The sequence below is a fragment of the Pipra filicauda genome, unplaced genomic scaffold (genome assembly GCF_003945595.2).
Source record: "Pipra filicauda isolate LSUMZ 115617 unplaced genomic scaffold, ASM394559v2 scaffold21_size4447388_pilon, whole genome shotgun sequence".
NCBI classification, from domain to species: Eukaryota; Metazoa; Chordata; class Aves; order Passeriformes; family Pipridae; genus Pipra; species Pipra filicauda.
In genome coordinates this window covers 4,257,199-4,284,500 of record NW_024104332.1, presented here as the reverse complement: position 1 = coordinate 4,284,500, position 27,302 = coordinate 4,257,199, and the positions used below count along the sequence as shown (strand labels likewise).

At 38.4% G+C, this 27,302-nt stretch overlaps 1 protein-coding gene across 3 annotated transcripts in view; it reads right to left on the bottom strand.

Annotated features, from left to right (window-relative positions):
* Nucleotides 1–27,302, bottom strand: part of CALCRL (calcitonin receptor like receptor) — a 66,826-nt gene that overhangs the window by 31,809 nt on the left and 7,715 nt on the right. For 2 of the 3 annotated variants that reach the window (XM_027740093.2, XM_027740094.2), the window contains exon 2: nucleotides 440–536. In XM_027740093.2, the coding sequence (XP_027595894.1) occupies nucleotides 440–536 (97 nt within the window). Of the gene's footprint in view, nucleotides 1–439; nucleotides 537–1,094; nucleotides 1,180–27,302 lie in introns of those variants that run through there. The other variant, XM_027740095.2, reaches the window with a different exon arrangement.

Here is a 27,302-nt window from a genome sequence, read left to right as displayed (position 1 = left end):
TTAAGTGCATTTTTAATAGTAATTACATGTTTTATGGGAAGCCACTAAATTTCATTGGAAAACAAAGCTGAAGATTGAAATACTGTACCACTGTCATACAAGGGATGAACTTAAAAGTCCTGAGGATGTCCTCTGAATCTCAGATGTCTGAATCTCCACTCTTCCTGGGGTCTGTAGATTATTGCTTATATGTCATTTATCAACTATTACTGTTCTCAGCCAGCAAAGATATGCTGGGTTCAGCAGAGGTTAAACATTATTTCTGTTCCTTTACTACAGGAATTTAAAGGAGAACAGAAATAGGTGAAGATCCTGTGGTGCAGAAGCCACATCTGAACACAAGATTAGTTATTTCTGCATTTCCTTATTAATAATTTCTATGGTATTCTCTATATGCTAGTTAAAACTGCAAGGGATTTAAAAAATTCATAAGACTCACCATAGTAACCGACAGGAAGAACAAAAACATGATCCAGTTTTTTATCATTTCTGTGGCCAGTGCAGTGAATTTTATGTCGTAGTTGAATGAACTCAAACTGCAATGAAAAAAAAAAATTAGGAAGAAATTTAGCAATTAAAATGAAAGCCAAAAGGGATAAAAGACTTATTTTATTTCTGAATTAGAACGAGTCAATGGAGGTCCTCTTGATTTTTATTCACACATGTGAATATTGTCATGTGACATCCATGGTGATGTACAACGTGGTGTCGAAACAAGGCACCCAGCTCACCAGCAGTGAACTCCAGCAGAAAGTTTTCTCCTGCCCTGCTGCCTCCATTGCCTCAACCAACATCTGCCAAGGTTTTGCCTCAGCCAGGTACCAACTCTAAGAGCAATCAGCCCTGAGATACAAGTGGACTCCTTGACACCTCCGCCACCAGTTTCCTTAAAGTAGACTCAGATCTTCACAAGCACACACACACACACACACACAGAGTTGTTTTGTATTTTCTTCATACCAGCTGATATTTAATTTTGCCATCTCTGGAATAACTGATCTAGTAAGTAGCCACTTGATCCTGAAGTTACAACTTTGCAAGGATGACAATGACGCTGCAAGAATTAACTGTGAGCTGTAAAATAGTTTCTGTACCTGCAGTAGCTGTAAAGTAGTTCCTTTATCTGTCATTTGAAGAAAATACAGCTACCCAAACCAGCTCTGATCGCCTTACAGTGCAGACTATTCTTGGAATTGATTCTGGAAGTGGAAAATGCACCTAATGCATAAAATATACAAAATTATTTATTAATTAGACCATCTATTTATTAGACCATCTATCCAGGGTAAACCTGCTGTGACAACTGCCTCAAAAGGAAGGGAAATTTCTAACAGATTTGTCGTGCAATATTTCACTGTGTCCTGAAGTACCCTGAGAAGATCACAGAGCTGGGCCTGGAATGGAGATAAGAGCTTTTCTTCTGCTTGCATCGTGGAAAAAGGCCTCTCCATATTTAGTTTAAGCTATTAAAACTAAACCACACTTTAAAAATCTAAGTATCTCACTGTACTACCATCAATGAAGCTATTTTCAGCTGAAATAAAGATGATAACACATTTGTGAGTGTAGCTCCCTCATACAGATTAACTCAGTACAAATCTTACAGTGTGAATTAAGACCCAAATCTCACCCACTCCAGAAGTCCCTCATCCAGCCAGCTCAAAGATTCCACTGCCACAGAATAAGGAGGACTGTTCGATGCTGAGTACACAGAAACCTGCATCCTGAGCTCAGGTCACACTTGCTGTTGTCTTTGGAAGTTTTTCTTATCCAGCAGTCCCATCCTATGAGGGACTAGAGGATGACAAACAACTGACAGTACATTGGCACGTAGAGGTAATTGTAGAAAAGCTCATTCTTTTTAACCCCCCCCCCATCTTAGTCACAAAAAGCAACTATTCTGTATCTACTTTTCTGCTTTTACACTGAAACTGAGTCCTCTTAATAAAACAATAATACAATCAACAGCATTTTGTAGGATAAGCTAACTACAAAATATGAGATCACTGCTGCTCACTGGACAACCTGATGCAGATACAAGAAATGTGTTGTGAAATCAGTTACTTTTTGTGCCTGTTTCACCGAGACTAAAACTGTATCAATAATCTTCCTTCTCTTTTTACCAGTGGCATACAATCCTGTAGCACTGATTGCTGCAAATTGCACAGGTAATTCCATGAGACACTGCAATCCAAATACAATGTTCTGGAGGCTCTTAAAACACTTATAGGAAGACCAATTAGCATCTCTGAAATATATTAGTTTGAGCAAATACTACTCTGGAAAATCCACATGTGGTAAGTGGATAATTGTAAGGACCATGATCTGTTCACTAAAGAAAAGTCTAAATATCTATGTGTAATAACTAAAGGTTGCCTAAAGTCAAATATCTACAAATATCTAAATTAGATATCTAAGCTAGCAAAAGGGCAATAGGATTTCAACTCTCCATGACAACTGGGGGTAAAGGATGATTAATTCAAACCTCTAACAAGTTTCATTCATTTACAGGTGTGGCTGTTTTCCTAGGAGAGGGAAAAAACTGGCCCTTCTAAGGAAACTGGAACTAATAACTTGACTGTTTAGTAAGTCAATAATCTTTTCTCTCCAAAGTATGACAAAGCACATCTGTGCAGAGTTAAAATCCACAAATGATGTGCACAGGACGGGCCAAGAGATCAATCAAGTAGAAAACAGCAACCACAATTTGGGTATGTTTTCCCATACATGTATACATGAGTTCAAAATAATTTTCTCCACAATAGCTCCAAAAATTCTTGTGCTAAAACTAATGTTGGATGGAAAATTTAAAATGCATATTCATATACTGCCCTTGCTTAGTCTTGCTTATCTGGGCTTTTTAATTTATTTAAAAAGATACAATTTATCTAAAAGATACAATATCATATAAACAAAGGCAGAAATGATCTGCTTTGATTCACAGTCCAAGTTTATTTCTGTTTCACAATATCAAAAGTCATCCCTTAGCTCAGTTCCTTTAATGGTCCAAATCTTCTAATACCTAGTGATTTTGTAAACATTTCCTATCAACTGTTCCAGTATCCACTGTTAAATTATTGAGTCTTCCCAGAAGATAAAATGTTAAGTCAAGCCTATAATTCACTCTATGCTTTCAACTCCTTTCTCTCAAGTTGCACGCTTCAAAAAAATGTATATAGAGAAAAAAAATTCCTTTTTCTAAACATCCCTACTTGTGGACCAAAGCACAAAATGCAGGATGAAGGTCATTCAGATGCCTATTTGGACTTCAGGAAAGCATTTCTTGCATCATTACATGAATTCATTCACTCAACATTTATTACAGTTGGTCTAGAGAAGAAATTTCCGAAGGTCGATTTGGACCTTTCTTGGGGATGGATGGACAGCAAAATCCAGCCCATGGACTGAGGCAGCAAGCCAGTGCTGCTGAGAAAGTCAGGCTTCTTTTCTTAATCATCTGCTCTGATGAGATACAAACCAAACAGAGTTCTCAGGAAGTTCTTTCCCTCCCAAAGCTGTGAGGTATTAGGCACACGAGGAAAAGAAATTAATAGTAAAAAGAGACCCATTGTGCTGCTGCTATAAGTCTGACAGTTTTACTGTGGGGAAGAGAAGATAACTCTGTTGGATTGAGATTAATCTATCTTGAATGGTAGCTGGAGGGAAAAGATGGTGGAAGCTTAGACAGAATCCCTTGACTCCACTCTGTGACAATGGGGACCTGAACAAAATCCAGTAGGACCGTGATAGGTACAGAATGAAACTGTAAGTGGTGTAAACCCAACACCACAGCTACCAGCACTGTTCTGGTTTTATTTTCCCTGTAAAAGGGATCATCAGATCTTCAAAATGTCATTTTTACTTGCACCGAAGACAGTGAAGACCGGGGTAACTTAAAAAAAAAAAAAAAAAAGAGAACTTCCTGATTTTCCTCTTTATTACGTTCTCTGTTACCCACATTAATGATGCTCCTGAGGCCAACATTGTGTTTGTCACTGATAGCAGTGACATCTACTGAAGAAGGAGGAATTCAAAAGGAACTGCAAGCTGAACTTAGCCAAAATAGCCACTGGTATGGCTTTAACAGATGTTCACATTTCTCTTCCTTCTGCTTTCTCTACAGAGCCATCCTGCTTAATCAGCTGTTTCTACTTTTAACCTTTCCCCATCCTCCCAAGAATAAATGGCATCCTTGCTGAGCTCCAGACACTTCCCATTTCAGTGACACAGTAAAAGGGTTAAAAAAAGTAGTCAGCGAGAAAAATCTTTTTTTTTGAACTTTAAAACCACATTTAGCACAAAATCAAAACCACAGACAGCTTCTACCTCAGCAGCTGCCCTCAAGTATGCCTTCAAGTCAGAATGTAACTCTGTGGGAGTGGGACAGGAGGGAGACCCTACTTATGTCTTTGCAGGGACATTCATAGACATGCCCAAACATTTTCACTAATTGGTAATCTTTTTGCCCAGGGAAAAGAAGCCAAACACATAAACCAACCCCAACCCCAACAACAAAACCACAAAACATTTTCAGTATAAATGACACACCTTGCAGTGTGCTTGTAACGTTGAAGTTAAATAGGTGTGGATATAGATGTATATCCTTCCTCTGTGACTGAAAATGGGGTCAGAATGGGTATTTTCTAGACCATCTCTCCCCCCTTTTTGTTGTTCTGTCAGTCCTTGATTTTGTTTTGTTGTAATATCTCTCAGAAAGAGCTGTGCATGCTACCTGGTTACTTCTGGTTCTTTTTAGAGAGGAGCATACAACTCAAAGTATTTAAAATCCTAAGCCATGTTTGGTTGTTTCTGCCCCAGGTACAGGCAAAAGCAACAAGCTGGAAAATGCCCTGTGCTTTTCCCTAATTTGAACTGCTGTAGTACAGTGTTATAAAAAACAACCCCAAAACCAGTAGCCTCAAATGGAATTACATCTCCACTCACATAAACTGCCTGGGAAATACTCTTCTGACTAAAAGGCTTAGCAAGTGGGCAGTACCAGCCCAACATCGGTGCATGCCAGATCCACTGATTCCCTAAAAGTGGACTACAGAATCTCCACACTTATCTTAGAGAACAACGCAGGGCAGTTTGGAAATCCTCCTATTTGGGTAAAATGCCTTTAGTTCTGAGGGAATTACTTCTGTCAGCATTTGATCAAACTGCTCTAATGGTATTCCATAACAGCTCACAGCTGTATGTGTGGGAATTACTCCATCCTTCTCATAATTACGGAGTGAAGAAAATAATAGTTATGGAACAAATTTAATGAACTTTGCATAGCACAGTTTCATGGCACTGGAATTCCCTACTGGCTGCCACTTTGAATTAAGGCCCAGGCATCAGCATTTACAGACTCCCAAAACAGGTGAGACAGATCAAAGGAGTGGGATCCTCCCTGAGATAATGGTTATATTTCAGAAGCATGAGCTCTTCACAGCTTCCAGCATGTTTCATGGCACTGTTCCCTTCATTCTGGTATTGACAGGGTTGATTTTTTTTCAAATGTATTCTCCTTCACTTGAAGAAACTGGCCTGTTACCCACATATGGCAGATCTGTATGCTGCTGCATTTCGCAATAAATTCAATTTGACTTTACTATATTGCCTTACAACACTGACCCAGCCCAACTGTGATGCTTATGGAATGGGTATAAGGGGCATTTCCATCCTCACAGCCATTATCATTTCAAATCCCACCCTGTGACTTCCTCTCTTCACATCAGGAAAAATGGAACAACAAGAATAAAAAAAATACTCTTAAACCTATTTTGAACTGATTAGAACTACTGGGATAGATGATTGTGTGTACAGAACCCTGAAAAGAGCTCATGTGAGGAGCAGAGTGGCTTACAAAGGATGACAAAACTGAGACCCTTCCCCTCTTGCACTGCAGAATAAAGATGCTTCTAGGCCACAAGTGAATTAGTAATTAGGAAAATATTTGCAATACTCATATAATAATCATGAAAATCAGAAAATAAATAGGAAACAAGCCCCAAGTTTAAAAAGGAACCGAGTTTCTTTAGTCATCTCATCCTCTGAACACAGAGCATTGCTCAGATGCATGGAGACATTATAAAAAAATGCCACACTGAAAAATCCCTTCTTCTCCCTTTCCTTCCAGGAATTTTTCCTAGGAAGCAGTTGTGGCACAATGGTATTGACTGTCTTCTTGAGGATTAACAGAAATAAGGAAGCAACAGAGTGGCACATCTCAATTTACCATTCAATTTATAACAGCTTTGTCATGCAGGTTCAGTAGGAAAAAGTGCTGGCTGTTTAATTCTTGGGCCATGTGCTACCCTGGTCTCCCCATGCAAGTAGAAAATTAGGTCTAGTTCAAAGATGTTTCCACATCTTTTATTCTCTCCATTACCACGCTTTTTGCTTTTGTTTTTGCATCACTCTGGTTTCTTGCCAGAGGCCTTGCAGAGATTGGAGAACCATCTGCATATGAGATTGCACAGATTAAATTACTCCTGTGGGCTTCTTCCCATCAATAGCTTTTGGCTACCACTCAGATAAGTTTTGTCACCTGCACCCAACAGAAATTACCAGCAGCAGTTGACAGCGCTCGTGGCCAGTTCCAATAATACCTAAAATTATAAGAACCCATCACAGAGTGATGGTGGTGCTAGCTTTTTTTCTGGGTAGGAGGAAACCCTCTGGGTAGGAGGAAACCCTCTGTTTTCTAATACTTTTCTTCTTTTGCTCAGTTCACAGGTTTGTATGGCATTGTGAACTATCCTGAGGAGAAACATTGTTATGGAGGTCCAGTTAAAATCCAAACCAACTAACAAAAAAAAAAAAATAGAATTAAAAAAAACCACTACAAGAAAACTCCCCAAATGAGGGTTTTGGGGAGGAAATGCCCACAAGGTTCTTCCCCTGGAATATTCTGCAATTCCTGCTCTTGGGCAACATTATTCCTTTCCACACAGCAGACTGCAGAGCTAAGATGTTTCTGTGGTTTTGTCCATCACACCAATTTTGGCTCTTTAAGACAGTATTTCCACCGATAAAAAAGGGTAAGAGGATTTCTTCCTGGCTTTTACATGGGCAGATCTTCTCAAGAGAAGATATTTCACTTTCTTTATGCTTTCCATAAATTATGAAGGCTCTACCCATAAATTATGAAGGCTCTGACCCCTCCTTCTCAAATGTGGTGAACTTTCTACCTGCCTTAAGGACATGTTAAAATGCTGCAATGGCACGTGGAAGACAGGCAAGGATTCAATCAGTGTTATGGTTACAAGTTGGCAGGATATTTAACTATGCCAAAGAAATGCATCACATGAATGTTAAAACTACCAAAGCAAAGTAAAATTATTTCTCTCACTCGAGGAATTAGTTGTTAAATGAAAGCAATGGAGAATCCGGCAAAGTAAAATCTTTACCAACAGCCTGACAGGGCTTTTTACTCTCAGAGATCGAATTGTGATTTCCAATTTACAGTTTGTAGTTATGAATGCCTCCAGATTTTTCAGTGAGTGCTATTTGGCTACCATTGTGTAAGCATATTGTTATGCTTATTTTACAAACCTAAGCTTTTTCACCCCATAGCCCTAATCCAAACTGTGTCCCAGCAAAGACTATTAACAGAAATTAAGATGATGGCAGATCTAATGAATGACTAAATTCTAATAGCTGATGGATCAAGATGATTTAATGCTGGTACTTCTCTTTTCTTTCTTTTATTTTTTTTTTAAACTCTATTAATTTCTTGCTACAGCAATTAAAAAAAAGAGTTAAAAAAATTTAGTAAATTTTTCTAAAACTTTACTTCCTCCAAAACAACTGCTACGCTGTGGCAAGGATGTCCCAATTAACATGTTATTTTAAATAACAGGGGGATTGCTCATGACATTCATTCCTCTCCACGGAAAAAGTTGGAGACCTCCCACATTCTATATTCTGCATGTATTCAACAAAAAACCCTGCCCTGTAACTGTAACTGGAGCAAGATACCCACAGACACATGGAGCAAAAATTCTTGGGAATTTTGGGAAAACTCCAAAATTCATTGGGATGTGACCTCGAACCCAATGACACAATCCAGCAAAGCACCACAAGGATGCCACTGGAACTGCTGAATCTTCCTGCCTGAGCCCAAATTCTATCATTTCATTCCAGATGCATATTAAGATCCGTGGGTATCTCAGAGATTTTAGGAGAGGCCTCCAGGCCTCTGGAGGGTGTGAGAACAGCCCTTGACTGAGTGGGCATTGACTTCTTTGCTGTGTCTCTAAGGGAGAGAAGAGAAGCCCCTAAGGACATGCCCCAGTTTAGAGAAAACAAAAATGTTTTCCATCTTGCTTTCCCTCAGCTTGCACCTGCTGATAACAAAAATGTAACCTAAAAAAAAATTAAATATAGTTAATAGTTACCTAGATATAATTGTTTGTGGATGGAGCAAGGAGGTGGATTCAAGGAGCCTCATGGTCCCTTTTAACTTCAAACACAGCATGATATATGTGAAAAATATGGTATATCCCTCCAAAAAAAATTTCTCCACCTCCAAGCAAAATTGTTTGTTTTGGATTTACAAATTCATCAAATGGACCCTACCACGTGTTATAACCCCCCTTGTTCAGGTGCCTGAAGTGGATTTTTTTCCCAGACACTGCTGTTTACAAGCTGAACTGCTGCACTGTGTACCCCTCTCAGTCAGTGTTTTTTTATTTGAGTGACTCTGCCTGATGCTGTTTACCAAGTAATGACCCAAAAGAGATCCAAAGGTTTCTTTGTGAAAATGTTTACGGCATGAAGTCATTTTTCTCAACTGGCCGAGTTTTAAGTTTTTTTTGTTATTTCTTCATTGACACGTGCTAATTTTACAAGAACGGTATTTCCCCAGTTCAAAGACTTTTCTCAAGGTCAGAACAAGGCAATGGGAACAGGAGAATGGGTAAAGCAAAATGTACCAGGACTTTTGTTTTTTTTCAGAGCTTACCACTCAGGCTTTTTCTCACTGGCTCCAACCCAATTTGGCAGCTAAGTGTCTATGAACCTTACAGGTTTCACACCAGTTTCCTCTAGAGTCACATTTAGAAATGCAAATATTTACACACAAATATAGGTAAATATATTCTCATTCGGTTATGGATAAGGTTACAAGTTTTAAAATATTATTTTTTAAAAGAAATTGTTAATTTTTTAGGTGGCCCATGCCACGCCAGCAGCTCAGAGCAGGATGGGGAAGGAGCAGGTGGCCAGGAAAGGGAACTGCTTGTGCATAAACAAAGTGCTGCTACAGCCACTGCATCAGAACCAGTGTCCTAACTTTGGGATCACCATTGGTCAATGACTTGAACAGAATTGATGAAACAAATATAGATAAACTCTTCATGGAAATGTCAGAAGCACCACAGTCTCCTGATTTTGTGCTGGGTTTCTTTCTTTCATTTAAAAAAAAAAAAAAAACAATCAAGAAATCCCACTAACAAAAAAACCCAACAAACAAACCCAAACAAAAACCTGAAGCATAATACAGGGAACTAAAATATCCCCAAAGCAGTTTTCTTTTCACTGGCAATAATTTTGGTCTGGCAAAGGATGAAATTTCAGATGGGAGGTTCATGTCAACATTTTCTCTCCTGGGATATTCCTGATGCATTTACTATTCCAAAAAAAATTCAGGTAAATTTAAGGCAGCTTTAGAAATATTCAGCTTAGTATACTTGTTCAAAACAAAATAAACCACCAGCTACTTCAAAGCCTTTACCAGGTCAACCTCAGTCACCACAGTTCAGAACATTTCCTCTTAAATTTAAAATTTCACATGCCAGAGGTCGAAAGTGCAAGCTCTGGAATATTTCACCCTTTGAATATTGGACAATACATGTTACACTGTGCAAAATTATCAAAACTACTAATCCATCCTGTAGAAAAGCCAAAACCAAACAGCAGCCAAAACCAACCTTTTGAATTCTAGTCATCTGCAGCTTGTCTCCTTTGCTTTAATTAGCTGCAGATACTTCCCAGCTTTCCCATGTTTTTTTTCATCTCTTGTATTCCTAAAATGGCATTTGAACAGCAAATGGTTTGAACTGTGCTCACGCAGAGTATGCCAGGCATAAAGGAGTTTGTGAGACTCGAGAAAGTTAAACCACAGCTATTTAATCTCAACAGTATGGGAAGAAATTACCTTCTATATATTTCTAAAGTCTATAACTGCATGCCAGTATATGCACATCTTCTTGAGACCCCCAAAAACAGGGGACTTAACTTCCAAGGCTCCCATGGGCCTGCACTCAGGAAAGTGAGGAAGGGCAAAGGCTTGGGAATGACTTCTAGTGAAAGAATGGATGCACATACTCAGAGGACAGATTAAGAACACAAAAATGTCAAAGGTTTTGTCTTTACATTTATAGTCAGAGCTTTCATTTTTACACCTCTCTCTTCTTCTCCTCACAGACCAGCTGCAGAAATCATCTTAAAGTAGCCATAAAGTAGGCAGAGGGATAAAGGAATTTTCTGTCCTCTATCTATATTTCTTTCAAATGAGGATATGTACCTTCAAATGAGGATATGCACCTTCAAATGAGGACAGGATATCGCTATAGCCAATGATATTTTACATTAACACCATTTTCTGTCCACCTGAGTTAACATTAGTGTTGACAAATTGGGGAAAGTATCCATCAGTGTTTCTAAGTCTTCTAAATGGGAATTCCCTTCAGCTTCATCCACAGGAATATTGACATAAGTCTGACACAGACCGAAGCATCCAGGAGTAAAGAAACAGTTGCTTTGCCAGAGGTGTTTTCAGTTTAAAAGTTAATTACAGGATCAAAGCAGTAAACTAAAGAGCTTAACAAAATGAGAAGTGAGATCCTTTGAATGGAAGCAAACTGCTATTAAGTGACTACAGTGAACTCTTGGTATCAGCCCTGGGCATTTCTGATCTGAAAGTGTACACAGAGGACACAACTTGCAGTATAAACATGAGAGTCTCAACTTGTATTAGATACAATCTCTCAAAAGGCACTGATGGCAGCTTGGACAGCCATTTTCAACCACCTGGGACAAATTTAAACGGTGATCTTTATCAATTATCTTTGATGATGTGCCCTTATTTTTAAAAGTATAATTTCTCTTTTGCATTAGCTCAGCCTTTTAGTCTGAATAAGAGCATCTAAGTAGAAATCTTTAGCACTGACTGAAATGATACATGTATACATCTTTTCTGAAACACCACTTAGGGATAATTTCTCCCACCTGAAATTGTAGACATCAGTCCTTACCTGAAAGTAAGAAGTTGAACCCTTTCTAAGCTTAAAATTTGTTCATCGATCGTCTCTTGCAAACTCTTAATTTGTTTTTTTTTTTTGAAACACCAGAGGCTAACAACTGCAGAGAACAACACATCCCATCTGTCTCACACTGCTGGATGGTAACACCGAGGCAGAATGAGATGTGTCGTTGCACATTATCCCATAAAACCCTTTGCTCTTTGTGAAGCAGAGGTTTTATAGGCAGTGCCAGCTGCAATCTGTAGGAAGCAGTGTGAATGTTTCCATGAATTCAGTTGAAGATCATATGCTCAGGGTGTGGCCGTGGGAAAGACTAGTGTATCTTACAAAAAGTCCCTAAAGTCCAATTAGCGTTCCTTTAATTACAAACAGACTTTTCCATATCCTTTTGCAGTGTTCCACCCTCCCTCACCTGAATGAAAAGCAAAATAAAATACTGTGAACATTAAAATATTACGTGGGCTGGACACAAAAAATCACTGCTGTGATAAATTTGAGTCTCACTTGGACAAGATACTTCAGGAAGATGAAATATTACATAACAAAAGCAGTCAAACATTACACAGACTGTAGCAACAGCAGAGGAGCGAGTCTCAAGCACAGTTCTTCTGGATTTATATAAAATATAAATTTTATATATACATAATATATGTATATATGTATATATATGTATATATGTATATACATGTATATATGTATATGTATATATATGTGTATATACATATATATAATATATATGAAAGTATAAATTTTATTTATACATAATTTACAAATTGAAGCACATTATCTCTTGTCCAAATGTAATAATAATAATAATAATAATAATAATAATAATAATAATAATAATAATAGAGGAAATAGAGTGGAAAAATCTCTTGTCAAAATTGCGAGCAACTGAAAATTTCCACTGCAAGCACGGAAAATATTAGGCAGCTTTAATATAGGTGCCCATGTTTTCTGCACACTCACATCCTGCATTTATTTTCCTTGAGAAAAATAAAACCCACAGAAAGTCTCACACTGATTTCATGCTCCAGAAAAAAAAAAAAAATCCTTGGCTGAAACAAAATGCATGGAATTTGATGGGAAGCTTTTATAAAGATTTGATTGAGTTTGTAATTCTACAGATCCTGCCATTGGTCTGCCAGTGTCTCATACACAAGTGCAGTGCTCCTATTTATTAGTTTGGCTAACTGGTTTTGATGCACAGTTTGGACATCAAACTGCCAGGCATTACTTACCTCAGACTGAGGCACCAAAAGCCACTATGAAAAAACCCCCACCTTTGCACAGATTTTTTTCATTTTTTCCTGCACCCTTTAACTTAGTAAGACACCTTAAAAGGCTCATCCTTTTCATTTGATTCAGACAGTCTGGACTTGCACCCCCAAGTGTCACCCTCTCAAAGCTGTGTGTGTGCATCCTGTTCCACAGAGCATGTGAAAATTCAAATTCATCTCGCTGAGTTTTGTTCCCAGCTGCTTGCTTGGCACAGATCTGGTTGAGGGCGGGGGGAAGGGAGGGAGGAGAGAGAAAATTTTCCAAGCAATGGGGGAAAAACAGTACAAAACTTTCATCATCAATGGCCTTGACATTGCTGGAGCCAAAGGAAACAACATCACCCAACTGATTCCATGCGAGGGAACCATTCAGAAACAAACATTTATTTCTATCGTGGTAGCTCATGACAAGCTTCCTTTGGTGAAATCCAGATTTCTCCTGCATTGGCTTCCTCTTGCTGTTGATGGAACAGGATATTTGCTGAAACAAGCAAGTAATGAATGTGATATTCTGAATTAATCAGCATATATGCTGGAGAGAGAATTCTGTTCTCTTCTGAAGCTGCAAGAACAACCATCTTTGTTTTTCCCGAGGAGCTATCAAGGTAACATATGTAACTGGGCCAAGACATAAAATTTCTATACTAAATCTTAACTGGATGCAAGTCTTGCTGGGTGATGAATTCCTTAACAGGCCTTACTGACCCTGTAAGTAATTTTATAGAAATAAAAATGCTTGGCTATTGCTACAGACCTACACCACACAGAGAACAGGGGACATTTCATGAGCTAACTCCTCATTGCCCTAACTTCCCCAGGCTTCCAAAAGAAATAAAAATATGGTTGGTTTCCTCCCCAGTCAGTAAACATATTTCCCTTTCTCAAGAGAGTATTAGAAAAACAACTACTGCACAAGTATATTTTATTACTGCTCGCTGATAATGTACAAAAAAAATCACAAAATCATTTTTATTCTTCACTTTCTTTTGCAACGTCCCAAGTCTTTACTGGCTATGCACTGCTAAACAGTTGTTGCACATCATTCTGAAACTGGTGGTATTTTAATGGTGGCATTAATTATTTTAGATGTCATATAAATGTTTTATGGACTAGGAAGCAAAGTACTTTTTGCTGTGTCTAAGCAAAGCATAGAACAGGTTAGATACAGACCCTGGTCAAGAGGGACACGCACAGCTTTATGTATATTGAGTTTTCCTACTCTGAAAGACCTAATTTGCCTCATATTAATTCAGTAAGATGTTGATATATCAGTAACCATCATTTGCAACCACCAGAATAAATAAATCCCCTCTCATGTCACTGCTATCAGGCAACTTCTAACTTTGAAGCAATTATTGATCCTGAGTCTGGTTCATTACAACACTCTACATGGCTTGGGAGAACAGAAATAAACCATCTTTGAGAAAGAGAGAATTTCAAATCTGAAGTGGCCATCACCCAGAGATTTGAACTCTGAACCTCACTTGGCTGGTGATCTCTAGAGGTCAGACATTACAAGGAATATGACCCTAAAGCATCTGTTGAAAATCAGACTACCAAACTGGTGGGAAATTCAGACTAATCCAAATGTGGGAGCCAAGTCAGCTACTGAAATTATATAGTGCTACCAAATACAGAATCACTACTCTAGGGAGAAAATGGGTTCAGTTCTAGAATCAAGAAATGAATAAGAGTTACCCTTTCAATGTAGTTTTTCCTTTAAGGTCACACAGAAGCACCAAAAAGAGAATACAAAGGGAAGGTGAGAGTAAGAGAATTAAAAATACTGATCCTGAATCAAAGAGTTGAGAGTAAGTTGATATATTCAGTAAGGGCTTTGTGAAAGAATTCTTAAGCAATGTCTAGGTCTTATTGTGGGATGTATTTTAACCAGCTTCATGTCTCACAGACAGTCCTTGAAATCTAAATGTCTTTCAACTTCTAATACAGATAAAATTTTCCTTCTCTGTAGGAGAGAACACTGGTGAGAAGCGTAGTGTTTAGAACCAATCTCCTTAGATTTACAGTTTTTGAGAAGCCTACAAAGACTAACAGACAAATATTGAAGGCCAGAAGGAATAAAACCCCCAATGTGCTGGAGACAAATAAAAAGAAAGGAATTTAACTGATTTGCCCACCACCACTTCACACATTGTGTCACAACTGAGGTTTAAAGATCCATTCAGTAACTAGTAATGGATTTACCATCCATTTCTGTAGGGATTGTCATCAAAGGGACTGCAAATAGAGAGCAAAAATCCTTGGGTAAAGTAGGGGAAAACCCAAACAAATGAAAAATCTGGCAAATATAAGCAAATATTTCTGCTAATAAATTATCAGTCACTTATGGTCTACACCAGTCTTTCACCTGTAATTGCACTTACCTGCCTGTGAGATGGTCTCAGAACAAAAACCCCTTCTCAGGCTGTAGTTTGGGCATTAATGTCTCTTGCTGGGGACACCTCAGCTGCTGAGTTTAAAGGAATTTAAACTTAAATTTAAGAAATTTCCAGTGTTAAGTGTTATCTACCTAAATATTCCCTTTGCACCTAAGAAACACAAAGTAGACTCTTCCCAGGAACTCTTCTGTACGGTGAAGGTATAATCATCACCTAGAGTGACCTCCTGCATCCAGCTCTATCCCATTCTAACCTCTTGCTGCCCGTTTCAAGCCCTCACCCTACAGACTGAATAGCACAGAGCAGCGTAGTGGGTGTCAGGTTTTTCAGCCATCTAAATAATGACTTACAGGCTCTGCCCCAATAACCAAAGAGATAAATCTTCACATCGTGTCCTACTTGCAGTTTTCAACTAATGACTGAAGATCACCCACCCTGCAGTAAAGTGGAATGAAGCACTAGTGCCACATTCCACCAGGTAACAGTCACCTGCAAGAGGCAGGTGTTAAAAAAGATCACTGAAATACCTGATTTTAATAATCAGGCAAGCAGTCACATTGATTTTCCTGATTCCTTCATTTCTCCCATAAATGGCCTAAGAGGAATTAGGAATCTATTCCTAGACACATAACCACAAAGGATTCACAGCTCTTAATCCTGAGAATCCTGAATGCACCTCTACTGCACCCCAGACAAAATAAAAGCACCTGAAACATATGAAGTTTTGAATACTCCTTGATTTTAAAAGTGATCATCTAGTGAGAACAGCCAAACTCATTGTCTCATCATTAGTATTATAATTTATATAATTATGTTGTCATATGAACTACAGTGAATAAGTAGTCTGAACTGTTAAACACGTGCCAGAGGACGAGGATGTTAAGAAGGGACAGGAACCATGAGAAAATTACTTGACAAAGAAGGTATTCCTAGAGGAAAAATTTGAAAAATATTACAAATACAACTGTGAAATAGAATACAACTTGCATTAAAAGAGCATGCATAATGTATGTCAGAGCTAGATTCCGTGTTACACCACAGTGGATTAAAAAACTAGTACCTGGTAATTATCATTACTGAGCATCGATTTAAAAAAAGCTGCAGAAGGAAGATTAAAGCTTTCATTGGGATTTTGAAGCCCTCAGACTAACAGTGATTTTGAACAGCTCTACAGTCCTTTTATTTGGGGAAATTTATTCATAGTGGTTGCAGTACACCAAGGAATTCTCAAATCTCTGCACTCAAAACAATAGAACTGAAAGGCTGTTAACTTTAGATGCTAATTATAGCTTTTTAAGTACTAACACCATTAACTATTTTACTCTCCAAAAAATACCCTGGGGACAATCCACAACACACGCAGTGGAAATGGACCTGCTTAGCTAATCATGATCATTCTTTTTACTTTTAACTGGTCTTTTACGGTAGCAAAAGGTGAAGAACACACATGGCTATTGGAGGGAGAACAAAATCAGAAATAAAACCACTGTGTCTCATTTTGATTTTTGTACAAGCTGCTGGAATCATAATCAGTAGGAAGGGGAGAGATCAAGACCAAAGGGTAAATTCACTGGTCCTTTGAGATGCCCTGTTAACGGCTTCCCTATAAACAGCTGAGCTGTAGGAGCAGGAAGAAAGAAAAAAAACACCAAACCAAACCGAATAAAAACCAAAACAAAAACCAAACCCAAACCCACACACCCACACAAAAATAAAATCAAAATTTGATGAAGAATAAAAAATAAACAACGTGTTTGTGTTCTGGGTTTCCTAGCAGACTTGCACTGAAGTCACTAAGTCAGGATGTGCACAGAGCAGAGTCAAACGACTCAGAAACACAGGTCATGTGAAAAGGGTGTCACACTCACAGACTGGACCACCTCCAAAGTCTGCAAAGAAAGGGCAAATTGGTAAGTAAAATTTTCAGAGACCCCAACAACAGCCAGAACAGTATGAAAATTTGGGGTGAGATCCCAACAAAGAGCTGAAACATGGTCCTGGCATGGTTGTCACATCCAGAGGGCAGCTGGAGGAACATTCCAAACTTGTGCAGTTTTCCAGCAACTTCAACCTCCTACAGTCACTGGGACAGAGGAGCACTGTGGGCTGCCTTTGAATTTTCCTGTTCACACAGCCATTTTTGCAGGAAAACAGCTTCTCCCAGAGTTTAAGCGACCAAAAGATTCAAGTGGTACTGAAGTACAGAGAGGAGGTGGAGGGAAGGGTGCATTCTTTCACATCAAAGAGTATTTTTACTTGAATATCATTAACTGTTGATCTTAGACTCTTCCTTCTTCAGTGGCTGTAATGGGCACTGCTGAGCTTTGCCAAAGAATCCTAAAAATGACAGCTCTGAAGGTATAATATTAGAAAAGCAGTACCCAAGAACCCTTCTCTGCATCCCAAAAGAACTCAAAAGAAATATATCTTCGTAGAGACAATATTTGATGAAGAAATATATATATATATATATATATTCAAGGAGAAATGCCATTCTTCACTGAAATGAGACCAGATAGTCCCTTGAACAACTTGTAAGTTCTCTCAAATAAAGTATTTTCACCCCATCAGTGAGAGCTGAAAAGACCAAAACAAACTGGCACTAAAAATGAATAAATAAATAAAATGCATCCGCATTGCTGTGTTAGGTCTAAGTTTTGCTCAAGGTCTCTTCCATAGATTTTTGGTGAGTGTTCAGATGGAAATTCAGGCCCAAGAGAATTTTTTTTTTTTTTTTTGAAAGCAGTAAGGGATATCCTGAGTCCCAGCCAGCAGCAGCCTAACAATGCAGCTTCCAACAGCCAAAACTGTGTGAATTGTGTTAGGAACATCACTCATTACTGCACTGTTTGCTGATGGAGCCTTCTTATAATTGCATTGTAACTATGAAAAATGTTCTATTTATGAAAGATGCCACGCTTTAAGAAGTAAGTCCCTACTCTAAAAAAATCAAAACATGATTTTTAATCACTTTTTATTTCTCGATATATTCAGGTAGTGAGCTTTGAAAGATACACCGTGTAACTCTAATATTTTTCTTGGGAAAAAAAAGAATTGGGCTGTGAAAAGTCTATTTCTAACTTCACTTTCATTTTTATTGCACATCTGACAGGAGTAATCTGAAATTTTCTTTATGATAACCCGTTCTAGGCTTCAAGGTAAAAAAAAAATAAATCCAAAACCAAACCAAAATTACAAAAAACCCCACCCAGTTTGTATTAAATTCTTACTGAAAAACTATGTCTCTCCACTCTTTTCTGTGATAAAATGGCTCGATTGTGTTTCTCTCAGCAACATCCTTTCTCTCCTACAGGACTGTGACACAGGTGGAGATGTTCACTGTGGGACTGGATTTGTTTCTTGGCAAAAGTTGTTATGACATACTTGCTGCTGCATCCTAAGGTTTGTTAGCATTCCTTGTCCTAGCTATATCTACATCCCAAAGGGATGACTGAAGGCTTATTGCAGAAAGCTATTGTCTGAGCAGTGGATTCCAGAATTTTGTTCTTCAGAGCAGTGCTTTTATGGCATTAGCTGTATTTATGTCCAAGGGATGCAATGCTCCAACAACTTTCAGTGTTGTTGCACATTATTTTTTATTGATACTAAAACTCACGAAAGCAAGAAAGTAGAAGTGCTTAAATTACAAAAATTTACAATTTGTAAAGGCAGATCTTAACACTCAAGACAATTTATCTCCCACGCAACTGTTAAAGAGTTATGGACTGTTTAGAACTGTGAAAACATGTTTGTGAGTTCTCTCATTTTTTGGTACCTTCAACAGTTCATTTGCATTGGGGTCTTTCAATTTAACTGCAGAGGCAGACTCGTTGAGACAACCACAAATGCAGGTCTTCACACATCATTCTCTACTTCTCACAGCCTGATTACTCACTGAGAATCAACTGCTCACCCTCATTTCTGGAGTGTTACTCCCTTAAAGTGCTTTGTGTCTTGTCAGCCCAGGAGAAGCCTGGGCGTGATAATTTCTCTTCCCCGAGAAGCTTGTTCATTACAGGAGCTCTGATTGCATTGCTTTTCCTTTCCATGATCCACTGCCCCTTACACCATCAGGAGGAAAACCATTGAAATGTAACTACCACGTTGAGGGCATAAAAATTATCACAATGCAGAATGCTTGGTGCTCATCTTATTAATCTTCTCATGTTGCAGGAGCAAGATTAGAGTAGGTGGTGAGTAGTGAACCTGCCCTCAATAGTCCAGATGTTCAAATGGTCTTTGTACACATTGCAGTGCCATTCCTGGAGAACTGAAGTTGTACTTTCAAACCTGAGTCTTGTCACTATTTGTGAGCAAGTGAGTTTTAGTAAAGTAAAAAAAGAAAGTTAGGGAGTTGTTGTTGATCAATGCTTTAAACAAAACACAAGCGTGCCTTCCTCTCTCTGTGCTAATTCTGGGAGGAGGAGGAAGTCAACAGAATTAATGGCTGATTATTATAAAAATACTGTGTTACTTTACATAGCACAGCATATAGCTTGCATAAACACTAAAGATCTTTCATTCAACTGCTTTCAGCCACTGTTGTTGTTTTTTTTTTTCATGTCTGGATAATATTATACTATCTTTGTTAGCTAAATTGGTAGTTAGATAAAGCTCTGTGAGTTTCAGAGTACTAATCAAGGAGATTTTTTTTTGTTTATGCAAATCATTGCAAAAAAAATCAATTTCTTAAGGTGATGCATACATTTTTACATTTTTTTTTTTTTCATTTCAGAAAACACCATGCAGAGGTTACATACAGAGGTCAGAAAGAGGATACTAAAGCTCACTGGTTTGGATCTGACTCAAGATGGGAAATCCTCCATATTGAGTATAAAGGTTCCAGTTCAATTACACCTGGGAAATATTCTAAGATAAATGAAAAGCAGGAGCTGCACTGCAAAAATATAATCTCCTGATCACTGAAATACTCTGATCTCTGAAAACAACATCACTGTCAACAAATCAAAAACATCTGTTCCCACATTAATTGTCCTAGGAGCAATTTGCTGTGGAGCCAAACTCTTAAAAACTTGAGAGGAAAACCCAAAATATCAGGATGGGAGAGAAGGTGACAGTGGGGAAAAAGAGAGCTCAGTCCCAGTATGTGGAAACAAACTTGTGCGTTTGGTTTAGCTTCTTGGAGACTTGGCACATTTGCCAGTTTTACAACATTCTCAAGCTCTAGCTGCAGTTGCAAGGTACAAATATGTCTAGAATATGATATGAAACAAGCAGTATGATCATATACAGACCACCAGCACCTTGAAACTGTTTAAACTTGATCTTTGTGTTACAAAAGGTATCTGACAACCACGTAAAATTCGTAAAAACTAAGCTGCTCAGTCAGGTGCAATAGCCAGGAAGCAAGTCAGAAATTAAGAGCAAAGGAAAACAAAATCAGTTTATTAGCAAATAGAAGATTATACCAAGCCATCTTGGACTTGAACAGACTATTAGTAGCAATAGTCCTCTCTGCCCTGACTTGCCTTGGATCACGGGGTTTCCGTTGTGCCGTTTTACAGCCACAGATCTGCACATTAAATGGGCAGAAAAATTATGTACAAATGTATAAGTGTGGGGGTGGGATGGTGCTGAGGCTGGAGCCCAAAGATTGGGAATGGAGGAACAAATTCAGTTCACCAAATAAGTAGCTGCAGAGTGGGATAAGCCACATGGCCTTCTGTGTACTTAATGTCCTTCCAAGCACGAACAAGTCCCTCCATATTATTCAGAGAGTGCACAGAGACACAATAATCTAACATTAATAAATTTAGTGCACAGAGGCACAATAACCAAACATTAATAAATTTAGTTCCGAAATTGTATAATTTTGGAACTAAATTTATTAATGTTTGATGAATTAAGGCTGATAAAAAGGTGCTAGCACAGGTCTTCTCAGTATAAAAAAAACCCTAACAGTCTACCAAGAGCTGGATTTTTTCCCTCAAAGTGAATAAACTTTCCTAAATCTCTCATCTAACACAGCAAACTTATGAACAAAATTCCTATACACAAATATTTCCTTGGAGCAGCTGTAATGTAGGTGCTAGAGAAGTACATTTTTTTTCCCAAGGAAAACATCTGTAACTAAGTAATAATAAATTAATAAATAATTCTAAACTAATTAATAAATTCTAAAAGAGCACCCTAATACATTCTGTAATCACAAGTTGTGCCGAACAATGTTTTTTCCTCTTACATTCATCACATAGATAAAGAGTTTTTTCCTCCTAAAAAGCTAATTACCTTAAACTTATCTGATTATCAGACTTTATTTTAGGGGAATATGGATGCTAACGTCATAGATAAAACTTAAACCGTGCATATCTTATTAATTTACCAATTAAAGAATTGAAGGAACGATAAATGAAAGTCAAATATATATTTGACCATACAGGTAACGTATGTCAAACGTGTTTTTATTTTGGATTATTATGTTTACTGATTTCTATCAGGGAAAGATGAGAAACATTTCCAGTGAGCTCAATCCTACTTCCCTGAGAAGAAAAAAACACAAAACAAAACAAAAACAAGCCACAGCACCAGCTGCTTGGCAGGACTCTTCTGGAATGATAACATGGTCTCTGAGCGCTCTAGTTCAGGCCATGGAATTAATTACTGATGAATACTAGCACAGCAAGAGCACCAAAACTGCTTCACCTATGTCTAGCAAACAAGCTGTTTGCTCCTGGTGCTTGCTGCTTTAATGTAGAACTTTTCCCAAGTTATTCCTGTATTGTAGTTCTGGAGTAACAGCTGAACTAAGCAGTGGATTGTTCCTAAAACTATGAAAACACTTGCATCTATCAAAGATTTGTGAGTAAGGACAGTTTGATGTAACAGTAACATGAAGCTCTGTATTAAATCTTCTTGAAACTAAGCAAATAAAAACTTTTTATTAAATAATGTCCACCCACTAACTGGAGTTAATCTTCATTAGTAATCCATCTATAATTAGAAAATTATCTATAGTTCATTCTGCAAAACTCTCACCACCCTCCATTTTAACAGAATGTTGTTCATAAAAAAGTGACACCTATTTCTGGGAGAATGGAGAATGAGCAATTTGAATTAAAAAAAAAAAAAGCTAAGGAGGAAAGGGGACATAGAAACAAGCTAAAATTATGCAAAAGTATTTTTATATAAAGTGACAAAGGAAGAACAGCAATCAAAAAAAACTTCAACCCTAAAGGCAAAAAAAAAAAAAAAAGCCAAACCAATAAATCCACACCACATCAAAAAACTCAATCACAAGCTCTGCTGTAATTGTATGATTGTATAAGATTCTACAGTTCTTTGGATAATGTTTCAAATTTTTTGGAAATCTGGACAGGAATCTCATGAAAACAGTCTTTCTGATGACATTTTAGTTATTCCCAGGTTATAAGTCTGCCAGACACAATGCAAGAGCAGCCTTTTTCCATAGTATTTTTGTATTTGGATTCCAACTCCAGCAAAAAGAGTAGGAACTGCAGAGGTGTGTGAACTTAGAGAGGGATCAGCAACCAAACTCTCTTTCCCCATTCCTCACCAATGCACAGCCTGAATTTTGGGGAGGACACAAGAGAACTCTGATTTCTTTTGAATCACTTCACCCTTTTCTGGTTTTGAAAAAAGTACTAGTTGGTGCTATTTAAAACAAACACCTCACAGGAGTTGCAGCTTTATTCAGTTTGCTACCAAATTATATTCTAACAAAGATCAAGGATTTCTGTCTGTCTTGAGGACTGTGCTGTGATTTCACACACAGGATTCCTGCAGCTTCCAGATACGACTGGTAAATAAAACAGGATGTCACAAAGGTTACCTTCCTGACACAAAACAAGGGAAATGCTGAAGGAATTGGAAGACTGTGAAAAGGGATCTTCCACCAGTAACAATAACAACACACTTGCTACATTTTGGGAGGAAAAAAAAAAGCCAACGGGTTATTTTCTGTTATTCCTCAATTCTGGCTACAAAAATAGAGGCAGTTACATTCCTGCAAGTGAAGATGGAGCCAGAACTTCCACGTGTGTATCTTCCACTTCTTTGCAAGAGATGCAGCTTAGAAACAGGTGTTCTGATGACCATGCTCTCATTAAGTCAAGACAAGGTAAGTTAAAAGGTCTACAGGGTTCCTGGCTCAACCACCCTCTGTATTATCCGATCAGGTTTGCTGAGCAAGGATTCTTCAATGCTTGGTTTTACCACAACATATACTCTGAGGTTTTATGGGGAGAGAACAGTAAGTTCTTCCAAAGAACCTCTTGCAGAGAAGTGAGAATCCTTCTCCTAAAGATCTGGAGATATGGACAGTTTTGGAAAGGCAGCAGTCCAAGATTCCCAGAGCACAGGAAAAGGAACGGAGTGAAGACTTACTTGGTTACTACACAGAGATTATGGCAGATGAAAAGAGTCGATAGGATCAGATGGAACACAAAGGAAAGGAGAATGCAAAGAATTACACTTCAACCTCCTTTTTTTTTTTTAGTTTTATGTTTTTAGCTAGAAAACAAGGTCTAGATACGGGGAAATCCATAGGAGCAGCCTTTGAAAGCTGAGGTTCTGCAAGAGTGGGGCAGGAAAGGGAGCTGAATCCCTTCAAACAGACAGCAGCGGCTCGATAACTTGGTGACCTTCCTGTTAAGCCGAAAGGGCCACAAACCCACAGAATCCATAGGACCCATGACATCTTCAAACACTGGAAGCTGTTAACCACATGTCCAGTGTCAGGAAACCACTATCTGTCTGTGACAAAGTCAGTTTATTCCCCTTACAGGACCGGAACTAATTTATTTTCTACTAAAGTATGCTTATAATCTCTCTCTCTCTAATCAAGATAAAGGCTTTCAGCAATCAGCTGCAGGTTACCCCTTTGGACACCCCCCTCCAAAAAATTTTTATCCAGATTTGTGGCATGACATACACCCAAGAAACTAGTGCTCTTTCAAATGGTCACTGGTCACTCTCTAAGAAAACCCAGCTGATGTAAAAAAATCATCACATGTAATCCCTTTGTCATGTTCAATGCTCTATATAATGAAATGTTTGCTTAAAAAAATGTTATAAATGAATTCTGGAAATCCACATCTATTTCTTGGAGCTTTTTAAGTTCAAAAAAGTACTTGCATGCATCCAAATAAGATCACATGGTGTTTTAGGAGGAACATCTTAACTACTGTGCTGCATGTTATTGTGACAGAAATATTGTTGACAGGCATCTATTAGTTGCTTTATTTTTACACTAAGCAGTGCCCACTGCCCATCCTATACCAAGCAATACATTAATATTTTTTTGCTAAACAGATGCAAATAACTCTGGGTGTGATAAATAACCACTGAGTACTCTCTCTGTCCCATCTTTCAAAAGTGGTGTGGACACAGTGAACGAAAGACATTTCCTCCAACACATATCTAGTCTTCAATATTTCCCCTCATTTATAACTCCCTTTAAATTGCTGCTGGATTTGCAAACCTTTGGCCTTGTTTTGTGCTCTGTCATTCATACAGTTGCACAAGGTATGTGCACTGTGCAAATATGCTACTTGTGACTTCAAGGGTTTTGTAGGATTGAAGCCTCAAAAGTCAGATGGAGTCAGAGAGGAAAACTAGTTGGTCTCTAAGGAGCCATATGTCAAACTGGACAAAAGCTGTGCAGCTTGGAAAAGCTTCTTGATGAGTAGCATTGATTCGGATCCTCATCCACGGACACTTTAATGCCATTTAATATATTCCTTGTTCTGCAAGAACCAGACTCACATGGATGATACTGTTGTGGCCAATTCCCTCGCCCACCCCACGCTCGCATGCAAAGGACGGCAGCAACGAAATGGGCTGTGGGATATTGTGCTGCCAGACTTCCCCTTTACAGCTCTGCTAACCTCAACACTGACCCACAGTGCCCTTAGTCTTCCATTTGTGTGTCACACAAACACAGCCCAGTATTCCAAACCGGGCTGTGTTCATTCCAAGGACACAAAGATACCATTTTCACGTCTAAGAAAATGATGCATCTTAATTAAAAATTGAAACATCTTCATTCAGTGCTGAAAACAAATCTGCTTTTCATCAGCACCCCAAATCTCTGTGGACTGGTTTCTTAGTCTATTCTACTAATCCCTGGATCCAAATTCCAAATGTCTTCCTGAATTTGACTGAATCCTCTCTTGCTTGAACTCCTTATTTCACATTAATCGGAAACCTTCTCAAATCTTTGCAGCCGTGCCCATTAGTGGGTGTCCTTCAGAAAAAGAACTGGTAATTTTATCACACCTCACAGAAACAGTCCACAGTTGCTTCAAATAGGTGCTATTTCTTTTCTTCACCTTTCATATCAAACTGAACATTTGGATTCTAAGTGTGGGAAATCATGGAAAATATCCTGTGTGTCAAAAAGCAGCACTGCGAATAAGCTGCTTTCTTTTCAAAATCCAAAGGCAAAATATTTTCCTTTTAAATGCTCTGTATAAACTTCCATATACAACAGCCCATCATAAGCTTCTGTGATTTCATTTTGCTGAGTACACGGGAGTTGATTTGCAGTTTGATAGCGAAAAAGATTCCTGCCCTTTTTTTTGGTGTCATTACCAATGATGGTATATACATACAGAATATTTACAAAATCTATAAATTTATAAGAATGTTGAAAAGCAGCTTTCCGCAGGGCTATTAGACAAAACTTTTGTTTCACCAAGTTGACCTTTGTTAGAAAACAACACTAATTAATAATAGGGTGCTGACAAATGAAACAAGCTGGTAAATATGAAGCTTGTTCATAACAAGATTGCACAAGAAAATATACTGTAATGACCCTGCCTGAACATCCTGTAATAGCCCATTGTTCCTCTCTATTACTGTCATTCAGCAATTTTTGTTTCAATAGCGGATGTGTGGCAGCAGAGGAACCCACACGAAGTGGGGGCTGCACGTGCACGAATCATGCCCTGCGCTGGAGATGAGCGGATGACCCTGGCACACAGAGGAATCGTGGGCTGCTGACTGCCCGTGGAGGTTTACAAAACAACCTCATGCCTTTGCATGGCTTGGATAAGCCAAACAAAAACACAGGCGTTTGTAAATGCCGGGGAAGACAGCAGAATGGTTTTACCCACGTGGGGCAAAACGGCAAGAATGACGGGAATGAATAAAGGAAAATCATCGGTTTAAATTCTGAAAAGATCGTAGGGTCTTGTAGTCAACACATTTAGCATGGTAGAGAAATAGGAATAATTCTTTCATTGCACAGAGGAAGAGGAGATGTGGTGACAAACATCTTCCATGCGTGACAACCAGATGTTTCACCTTCTCTCTGGATGAGGAAAGTCGAGCTACCCCATCGCTGTGGTTACCAACACCTTAACCAGATCATGGGCTGAAACCCGGCAACTCTCCTTCCTGCCAAATTAAAATACTGAACAAAGAATTTAGTAACTGTGTTGTGAATTAATGTCTGCAAATACAGATTTCTCACCATTTAAAGGAGTCTTTCTGTTTCTCAAAATTTGACTGACCACAGAACAACTGATTCAGCGTTGTCTCTGTAGTAAGTCACGCTAAAGGGAACATGATTCCATTTACTGATTTGTTCACAGTTTACTTTCCTATGGGAACAACATTTTAAGATTCAGATTCTTTTTTTCTTTGTGCGTTTTTCATTCCTTCCATCGTTCTTTGCTACCAGGCTTCATTGTTTCATTGTTGATTAGTGCTCAAGGAAAGAGAAGTTGGACAACTGTCCTGTTTAAAAGCCGTAAATGTTTAAAAATATAAAAGTTTCAAATTCTATGAAACACAAGGGCTAAAGAAATTGCAAAAATAAAAAAAAAAAAAACAAAACAAACCTCTGACTTAAGAATTTTTGCATTCCTGAAGGGTATAATTCTACTTTTGAACACTTCTTTGATTTGGCAAATGTGCATTCCCTGAGGAAGCTGAGTTATCACAGATAACTGTCTATCATGCCAGTCTGTTCTCTTTGGACAACATGTATTTCCACATCAACATTTCTCCCCTTGCCTAATCTGACTTAGAAAGCTGAGTGGTCCCTAAAAATCTGCTTTGAACCTGGGCTTTTTTGGCATTGACTTCACCCTGACTTAGAAATGGCAGGATACAGTGCCATGGTCTGGTGCCCCAGTGCCCCCGCAGAGACAGCCACAAGCATTTTGCCATCCTTCCAACAAACCCTGAATTACTGCCATGTCCTTCACTGGTCTGTAATGTGACTCTAGGAAAAGCTTAGCATGTCAGCAGGCTATTTTATCTCTGTAGCTCTAAATAAAAAGTGTCCAGTTGAACTACTACACTGGCTGAATTCTTCCCTTGGATTACATAGGCAGTTTGCAGAAGAGGGATCTTCTCTAGAGAAAAAGCTTTACTTG